This window comes from Lepidochelys kempii, chromosome 3 (genome assembly GCF_965140265.1).
Source record: "Lepidochelys kempii isolate rLepKem1 chromosome 3, rLepKem1.hap2, whole genome shotgun sequence".
NCBI classification, from domain to species: Eukaryota; Metazoa; Chordata; order Testudines; family Cheloniidae; genus Lepidochelys; species Lepidochelys kempii.
The window spans coordinates 188,117,574-188,127,325 of NC_133258.1; the positions used below are offsets into that span (position 1 = coordinate 188,117,574).

Here is a 9,752-nt window from a genome sequence, read left to right on the forward strand (position 1 = left end):
CAAAATACTATCAAAGACTTCCCAAAAAACCTCACAAGTAGTGTTTATTAGCATACCTCAATGTACTCCAGAGCAACCTAAAACTAAAGTGTGCAGCAAGATTCCTGGATTTGGCAGCTGTTTGCATCTATTTCTATTTTAGATGTCTCTTTGTAATAAGAGCTAGAAACTTCAAAATTAAAACAAATACTGCAGCACAATTCTGCAAAAAGGGATGAAAATCATGTAACAAGGTCCTCCTTATTAGTTTCCAGACAGAACACTAACTAGTAGATTATATTTAAAGTAAATATAGATTCTGTATAAAATTCATTATTAGCTAGAATAAGTGAAATTTTGGCATCGTGAAGAAAAATTCTGGGATACTCAAGGACACATTTTTCATTAAAAATAGTAATTTACTGATAAAGTAACAGAAATACACCACCGACATCAAAGAGATTTTTCCCAAAGAAGTTTAATATAAAACCAGTGAAAGGCTTTAAAGAGCAGGGCTCCACATAATAAATTCTGGTTAGTATTTCCACATATTTTGTTGCAATATTCTCAATTTAAATTTTTATTACTTTAGATGAAGGAAGAGTCTGCTGAGTCAATCTACAGAATATTCATGAAACAGATTCATTAGCATTTTTCTATGTTTCACAGAAGAGGAGCAGCCCTTTTTTTTGTGTAGGAAGTAGTTTGTAACCTCCCGGGGAGTAAAACACTACATATAGAGTGGAAAGAAACAGGCTACAGTTGCCTTCTTGTCCACACAGGCAAAGACTGAGAGAGTACAATTGAGTAATACAGCAATGTACAAAAACAGTGCCCAAATGTCAACTGCTCTTCAGAATTTCTTTGAAAACAATTTTTCCCAGTTACCACAACACTTGTTTTCTCACACAACACACTCACAGTCCTCCCTCATCAATGCTTTTGTTAATAACTCTGCTAGGTCTTGGATAAGCCATAAATACCACTGAACAAATTGCTTTGAAAATGAGTTACTTTACTTTGATGAAAATGGAGCAGATTCGTATAGCCAGTCCTCAGATGCACAAAGACCCCAAAATATTTTAGAATACTTGAATCAAGATATCAAATCTTTACAAGATATCATTTGACCTCACTTTTTTGAGCATTGGTCTCTCCATCTTAATTTCATGTTAAGTGAATTAATCCAGCACGAATGAAAGAACACCTAAGCATAGGCTGAAAAATATTCTATTCTGCCCACTTTATATATATAAATACTTCCCATGTCATCAGTGTATGTTAAAAGAAACTGTTATTAAATTTGTAACTATATTTATATCATGTAGGAGTTATATCACAACAGCATTAAACAATCCATGACATCAGATTTTATTGTCCCTTTGTTATCTGGTGTCTCCAGTAGTTTGATTTGGGGAAATAAAAACTGTGTATGACACACAACTGTGATCCTTTCTAAATAAGCTAGAGGCCTGTTAGATTTCCATTTTGAATAATAAATGTTTTGCTTGCAGACATAGTACAGTATCTATTTCTTGGAGTTAATTTATCTGATCTTCTAATTCCAGTATATAAATGCCTGTTGAGGGGCAGATACTTTTATTTAGAATTGTGAATTGACTTTTGTATATTGCTCCAATTTTGGTAATATGGTGGCAGAATCTTCAGCATTTATTATCAACTATATCTGCTTTATGTACACACTATCCAGTAAAATCTGTTTACTATTGTTTCAGAAAAGTCAGATGAACCAATTGTTTGACATTCTGCTATATTTCTTCCCAGTCCTCTTCTGACAAAGACGTATAACTACTGTCCACTTATCTTCCAGTGTAGACAAAGAGTTGAGCCGTTTGTCTATTGACTACATGGTGTTCTATATTACCAAACTTAACAAGTTTGCAAAGTATTTGTTTTCATTTGAGACATATAGAGAACCCAATGTACACTCTGGAATTTAATTTTGCATTTATCAAACAATTCTGATTATATGTATGCTAAGGCCCTGTGTGCACTACAATTGTTACCTATGTTTAAGTAGTATGCTTAAATACAAGAGTGTCCCGCCTGTTACATTTATTTTGTCCAAATAGGTTTATAACCATGATAAGGAATTGTGTTCTAACCATGGTAAAGAACAAAACTTTGTCTACACTAGACTTATTTCCTTAATTTCCCATCCTTGCTACCACTAGTGCAGAATCACCAGTGGAAGTACTGGTGTAAACAAGGTGCCAGCAGTCATCAGCATCTTTAAACCTCCATGTCATTTGATGAGCCACAACACTGTTGTTAAATTGCTTGCACCCCATCTACAGTAATATTTCCACTACTGCTAATTACGCTGACGTACAGCCACCCCGGTAATTAAACCACTTTTGCATGTCCATACTATACTCTTTGTGTTGGCTGAACGCATCCACAACAGCAGGTCTTGCACTGACACAGAGAGCGGTGCACTGTGGGTAGCTATCCCACTGTGCAACTCGCTGCAAGGTGCTTTGGGAAGGGTTTGCAATGCCTCACAGGGGCAGGTACAGGATCACATGATGAAGGTTTCTCAATACCATCGTTCCATGGGCATCCTACTACATTACCAGCCTCTTTTCAACTGCTCTGGTAACCTGCAACCTAGCCATCTCTGTCAGAAAGCATGGATCCTGCACTGCTCTTCAGTATTGTGCTATGCGTTACGAACACAAGGTTATAAGAGGATCCCAACCAGGGGTGGGGGGACGCTATTTGGTTGGGGGAATGCCTTGAAAGAGCATATTAATACTGAGCCACAGAAACGTGTGTTGTGTAGTATGCTGAGCCTGGCATTGTTTGTTTGCACCGTGCTATAAGCTTGCAATGACCGCTGTGTATGCCTGAAAAGTAACACATTTTAAATCACTTTTTAAAGTAGCGCTCGGTAATATGACCAAATTGACATTGCTGAACACTAACACAAAAAGCCCACAGGGGAAGACAGGAGTGTGTGAGAGACAGGGAGTAAATGAGAGAGAGAGACAGAAACAGAGTGTGTGTAGGGCAGAGGTCCCCAAAGTGTGGGGCACAGAGGAGCATTGGGGGGGGTCATGACCGGGCCTGGGCCAGCCCCCCCAGGGGGTGGGGAAGGGAGCACCACCCAGTCCCTCTCCACCCCCAGCCATGGCCCTGGCTCCTGGGCCTGCCCCCAGCTTTGGCACCAGGTGTAGTCCCGCTCTCAGCCACAGCTCCACTCCTGGCCCCAGACCTGCCCCAGCTGCAGCCCCTGCACTCCTGTTCATGAGTCCCCCCTCTCTACCCTCTCCCTCCCCGAGAGCCGCAGCTCCACTCCCAGCACTGGCCAGGGGGCACAGACAGGAATAAAAGGGGGCATGACCCTGAAAAGTTTGGGGATCCCTGGTGTATGGGAAGTATGTGTGCTGGGGGACCATGACTGGTTCAGCATGCTGTCTCTAAGTTCAGACAGCAGTCAGAAGCAACCAATCCTGAGGCAGAAGCTGGTGCACAGACAGCTGGCCTCGCCACCCCAGCTCAGCAGAGTGGGGGGGGGTAGGGGAGGGGACATCCCAACATCAGCCCCCACCTCCCTCCCCGACTCTGCACAGCACAGCAATCTCTCTCCTCCCCACCCCACAGCAGCAGCCTGCCCTGCCCTGCCCGTCAATGCAATCCTAATGCTGGGGAGAGCAGGATTCTGCATTAATATTTTGATACCGTGATTCCCTCCAACTTCTCCCACCACAGCCTCCTCTCCCCACAGACCAAGAAGATCCACCCCCTCCCCTGTAGTCCAGGCAGGAGTGCATTTGCTGCCAGGAGCTCCAGGAGCTGGTATGCTCACATGGGCAGTAGTTATGTGAGCTCTCCAGGCTGAAACTTCCTGGGGCTTTGAAAGGGGAGGGGCACATGCCTGTGTTGCTTGATGTAGGGCAGCAGAGTTCAAAACAGTGAGCAGAGCAGTCATAGTGGGCACTGGGGGATCTCTCCCAGGGCCAATTATGGCAACCTAACGAATGCAGGGTCCACACGGACGCTTTGTTGATCTAACTTTGCCGCAAAAAGCTTCACCTCTCGTCAAGATGATTTTATTTTGTCGGCAAAGTAAGAGAGTTTTGCCAGCGGAGAAGTATTGTAGTGTATACACCTCCACTGTTTTGTCAGCAAAATCTGCCTTTTGCAGACAAAACTGTGTAGCGTAGACAAGGCCTTAGTAGCAGCAACAATGGAAAGATTCTGGGAGGAGAAAAAAATAGTATAGTGTAGACAGCTGCCAACTCTCCTAAAAGGATGTATCTACACTGTAAAAAGCCCCATAACACAGTCGACAGACTTGTTTAAAATTTAGTTAAGCATGGTTCAGTCCTACCTCAGACAAGACAGAACTATATTTTGAATTGTGTTCCCAAATCACGCTACACAGAACACATTACTCCAGTATGGTGGGGTTTTTTGTTTGTTTTTAAGTGTAGAAAAACCCCTGTGAAGACGATATCAAGAGAAGGATCCTTTTACATGATTATAAGATGAGTACCAAACTAAAACCAGAGGTAAAAAATCAATTAGGGAAGTACCTTTTTTACAGGGCCACTTGCTGGACTATTACTTCTGGAACATTCCAAGTAGTCTAATGAGTAAGAACTAATGCCAGATATTATAATTACTAAATAAATGAGCAGTCTGTAGTCCTAAAATTGCAGTATTCTAACCAGGTTCATTTTAAACTTTAAAAAGCTAACAAATTCATTCATAGCTTTCCAAACAAAAGGCAAGTAATGAGAAAGTGAAAATTAAGACCACTTGAACACCCCCTTGGCATATATTACTCACCAAAATAGTTTTAAGCTCCACCATAAAACTGACCAGATCAGAACAGTGTTGCAACCTCTGGGGAGAAAACGTTATCAATTAATTTCCTCCATCCAGTATGTTTCAGTAATAATTTTAGTTTCATTATCTATTTTCTGATATTGTAATAAATCAAAGAATGTAAAATAGGGGGAAAATGCAACAGATTAAACTATATTTCAGTTAAAAAATAGAACAAACCGATTTCAATGTCAGAAATTTTACTGAATAAATTAAGTATTTTTCATATATAATTTAACTGACGCTGACAGCCAATGCGAACAAGTAGTCTTCGTGATTCAGAGCCAATTAAAACTCTTCCCTCATTGACTAAAATTAAATTTTAACCCCACCCTCCCACATTTGGGCGTGTTCAGTGCATTTCTACTTTTCAAGTCCCCAATTTCTTTCTTCTGGGTGATAAGTCACACTCTCCTCCTAAAGAGCAGGCTGTAATAGGTAGTTACGTTAGCTAGCTGACGATAGGTCTATACTAGCACTTTACTCGGCAAAGCTTTTGTCTGCAAAGGGTGTGGAAAAAAACACCCTTTGATCGACAAAAGTTTCACTGCCAAAAGCGCTGTTGTGGACAGCACTATTGCAGTGGGAGAGCATCTCCCACGACATAGCTAGTGCTTCTTGTTGGGGTTGGTTTAATTATGCTGGAAGGAGAGCACTCTCACATGGGCACAGAGCAGCTACACAGCGCTGCAGCTGTAGCGGTACAGTTATACCACTGTAAGGTCCGTAGTTTAGACATAGCTGTAGACTAGCTTTTTTGACCATAACTGAATGGGTAATTCCAGGTTGGAAATGAAAGTAGCCGTCACAATTTTGTAGCCAGGATGGCCCCCAAGGAGTTTCTGTGGACTGCCCACTATTCTTCCACATAGATCCCATAAGAGTAAGTTCAGACTACACAAGCAACTATAGAACAAAATTAAGCTAACACCCTCCTATTACTGATAGTTCTTTTAAACTCACTTTTTTTGTATTAAGTACCATTAGTAATAAAAAGGAGTACTTGGGGCACCTTAGAGACTAACAAATTTATTTGAGCATAAGCTTTCATGAGCTACAGCTCACTTCATCGGAGGCTCATGCTCAAATAAATTTGTTAGTCTCTAAGGTGCCACAAGTACTCCTTTTCTTTTTGCGGATACAGACTCACACGGCTGCTACTCTGAAACCTGTTATTAGTAATAAAGAACACGAGAAAAAACAAGAGAGAAAGACAAAAGCATAATTGTTTTCAGTTGTGGGCTTTTCAAGAATAGTTTCCCATAAGATGTCAGCTGCTTTAATATAAAGCATTGGTACATCTTAATAGTCTTCAAAGACTGAAGTTAACAAGAAAATGAAAAAGTTATTTACAAGACTTTACTTATCTCTCTTCGAAGTAAGTTGTAATTCACCAAGCACCACAAAACAATACATCTTTACAGTACAGTACAATGGAATTTTTTCTTAAATACTTTTAGGATGGTGTGGACAAGTAAAAGCTTTTCAGATTTAATATTCATATTTTTAAAGCTCACAATGGTTTTATAAGAATAATATACCTGTTTCACAATCTGCTGATATCCATGCAATACCTTCTTTAGACACCAACTACACTGTATCCTAGAAATACAGTTTTCATAGTTTTAAATTGATTCAAGTGATGTTTAAACAAGGAAACAGCATATGAAACAAAAGTCCATCTTACAATTTACAAAGTTCCCTCTTGCCCACCTCCCAGAAAAACAAGAATTTTTTTTTCCCAATTTTGAGTTTTTTATACTAACATGAGTTACTTATATTTTTAAATGTCACTTTCTCTAGCCACAGTTCTTTAAAAATTAATAAGTAGACATTTACCTATAAGCCAGTCTCTATTCTAGGTTGAAAACAACAACATAATTCTTACAAGTTAATATGGCTTCATAACACATACTAGAATTTAAAAAAAAAAAAAAAAATCCTGAAAATGTCAGAGTTAACTGCCACACATTTTAGTCGAGATATTGAAGATGATGACAAAAAGTATATATATATAAAAAATAAGCATTGATAGCTTACAAAAGCTAAATTAGTTATTGCATTGTAATCTCATTAAAGTTTTAATTATTTTCTTATTTTACTAATCTTCAGAGAAGACAATTAACTGCAATATTGATCAAAGCAACATGGTTGAAAAGACTTTTCATCTTACTTGGATATATTTGTAAAACTCCTAGGACAACGGGCATGCAACCTAACTGGGCTCCTGGACACTATACTAATATGAATATTAAATCATCACCATTCTTAAACACACTTGTTTTCAGGTATTTACTACTCAAAGAAAACAGTATTTTTTGGATAGAAATTTCACATAGTTATCAGACAACAAGCAAAAGAAGCCGGATGCCAGCTACTCTGTCACACTAGTATTCATATATGTACACATACTCATACCTCCCCACAGTAAGTCAGAACAAATGTAAGTGTATTGATCATGAAATATTACCTCACCTTGCATTTTTAAGCTGAAAATCCGATGGTAACAGTATCCTTATATGGAAGTCTCTATCCTGGAAAATAAGTGTTTAGTTAAAATGCAAGTTTGCAGATGTATCAAATAGAGAAAATACAGAAACAACTCAAAGAGAAGCTGCTATGAGAAAAATGGAGGAATAAATGTATCTTATATGGAAATTTTTCTGCATCAGAGACAGCATTATTCCAAACATTGTTTCTTTAATCATTCAGTACAGTATGTTATCTTTCAGATGAACAAAATTGATAAAGAGATCTCTGAAACTTTCTCAGTTCACCAGGGTGAAGACTTTTAGGGTAGGTCTTCACTGTAATCAAACACCGGGGTTTGCTGAGGTGAGCTGATTCAGGATCCTGGGGCTCAATGTGGGGCTGTAAAACTGCAGTGTAGACATACACTAAGAGACATGCAAGCTCTTACAAAATTCTACAGGACACCTTATTTTTGTTTTTAGAAGCAACCTACAACTCTTAAATTAATTCTACAATTAGTTACACACCAAAGACTCCAAACAGTAAAAAATGAAAGGCAATTAGCATGCAAGCTATCTTAAAATTGTAGCTTTTATTTTTGTTTTAGGTCCCCCACAGTTATGAACTAATAGCTGCTGCATTCTGAGATATCCCAGCTAACACACAGCTTAACGGGAAAATGGAACTAGTTTATAGGGAATCATTTGTGTGTGCGCAAGAGTGTATGTGCGAACGTGTAAATACACAGTTTTGCAAACTGTAGAAGCCCATCCTATAAAGACTTACGCTGTCAGGTTTAGTTTTATGCATGTAAGTAGTCCTAGTGACTTCAGTGCGATTGAGGTTAAACACAGTAACACTGTCTTTGAAATATCAGGCTTTAAACATTAAAAAAAAAATCTACTTTATAAACAATGATATACATTTGAAAGAAAGCAACTACCTAGAAAACTTGCATGGTAGTTATGACATCGCTGAAGATCTGGAACAAAGCCAAGATCAAAACAAAACAAAAAACCCACACACTTCCATGTTGAATGTCTCCTTTCCCCTTACTACTTAGAGAATTCACTGCAAAATCCTAATGTAAGCTCATTTCTACAATTCTGGTTTGAATAAAGGGTTGCATCATACCTTCAGTTAAACGAGTGCAGTTTCTATGGCAGATAAGCAGTTAGAGAAGCTTGTTTAAGCCACCAGCAGGTCAGCCATAACATCAGCAAAGATACAAATAATGTTTGGGGGAAAAAATGCCCAATTTTTTTTAAAAAATTATATACACAAATTTTGCTCCAAAGAATAGACATCCTAAAGACACTGCCTTATAGTGGTTTCAAAAATAGAGAAACAATAAAATGTACCCCATAACCTTTACTTTCATCATATATTAAACCTCTGAATTTATTACATTTAAATGTTCTCCCGCACCCCAAGAAAGAAGCAAATGTAATTCTGCCCTTTTCAAAGGTTAAATAACTATGATTCACTGTTTCATTAAAGTACAGAAAGGTAGCAAGAAGTAACTAAGTTTAAAAGGGACATGGTCAATTTGGAAATCACATTTCTGGCTAAAGATTTCACATATTCCAGAAGTATAAACAGCTACTTAGGCTATTCAGATAGAAAAGACTATTCTCTTGGGGGGGAGGTGGGAGGAAGGGATGGGACATGGTGTTCCTTTTCTTTGTGCATTTACAGGATTTTGTATGTAATCAGTTTCACATGTCAGTGTTTACTCATGTCAGGTAAGAGACCTGCAGAGGAAGAAAAAGTAACCAGCTTTACTAATGAGGTCTATGGTAGGGCACGGACCCCGCCCCGCTCGCTGGGGGGAGGGGGGGAGAGTCCCTCACAAGCCCCGCTCACTAGGGGACACGGGGGACACGCCCTTAGGGCGGCGTTGCCGGTACCTGCACGGTGACGAACCCCTCGTAGACGCTCCCCTCGCGGTTCTGAGGCAGGAGCAGCGGGCACTGGCGCAGCAGCGCCCCAGCGCCAGCCATCTCCCGCCCCGCGCGCGGGCTCCTTCTCTCCTGGGCGAATCGAACCCCACGCGCCACCACCAATCCCCGCCTCTGCACGGGCTAGGCGCATGCGCCCTGCCTCTGCCGCGGGGCGAAGGCGGGCTGTGGAGGGGCAAAGCGGCGCTTGAGGAAAGTGGGGGCGGGTGGAGAGCGCGGCCGCGTTCGGGGGCGGGTTATAGATCCGCGCGAGCCTGGCGCGTGGCGCGTCGTGTCCCTGCCGCTGCCCGGGCTGATCGCGCTGTCGGGCCGGGCCGAGCCCTGGTGCAAGGCAGTGGGAAGCGCCGCCAAGTGGGTTGGGCTTGGGGCCGGACCCTCGCCCCGCGGGTAAGACCCAGGCAAGGAGTTCAGCGCTTTTTCCCGTGCGGCTTGTGCGTGCCCCTGCGCTGCCTCCTGCGGAGCTAACGCGCTCAGCTCCCTCCC

The 9,752-nt window shown here is 40.9% G+C and overlaps 1 protein-coding gene across 6 annotated transcripts in view; it reads right to left on the bottom strand.

The window, feature by feature from the left end:
- FANCL (FA complementation group L) overlaps positions 1-9,415 on the bottom strand; it is a 97,491-nt gene extending 88,076 nt beyond the window's left edge. For 3 of the 6 annotated variants that reach the window (XR_012158292.1, XR_012158290.1, XR_012158291.1), the window contains exons 1-4: positions 9,219-9,414; positions 7,312-7,370; positions 6,378-6,438; positions 4,798-4,854 (exon numbers count right to left, since the gene is read on the bottom strand). Coding sequence is in view for 2 of the 6 variants with exons in the window: in XM_073339352.1 (XP_073195453.1) it covers positions 4,798-4,854; positions 6,378-6,438; positions 7,312-7,370; positions 9,219-9,311 (270 nt within the window). In the remaining 4 variants the exon portion in view is untranslated. Of the gene's footprint in view, positions 1-4,797; positions 4,855-6,377; positions 6,439-7,311; positions 7,371-9,218 lie in introns of all 6 variants that reach the window. The other 3 variants (XM_073339352.1, XM_073339351.1, XR_012158289.1) reach the window with 2 other exon arrangements.
- Between the last annotated feature and the right edge of the window lie 337 nt (positions 9,416-9,752).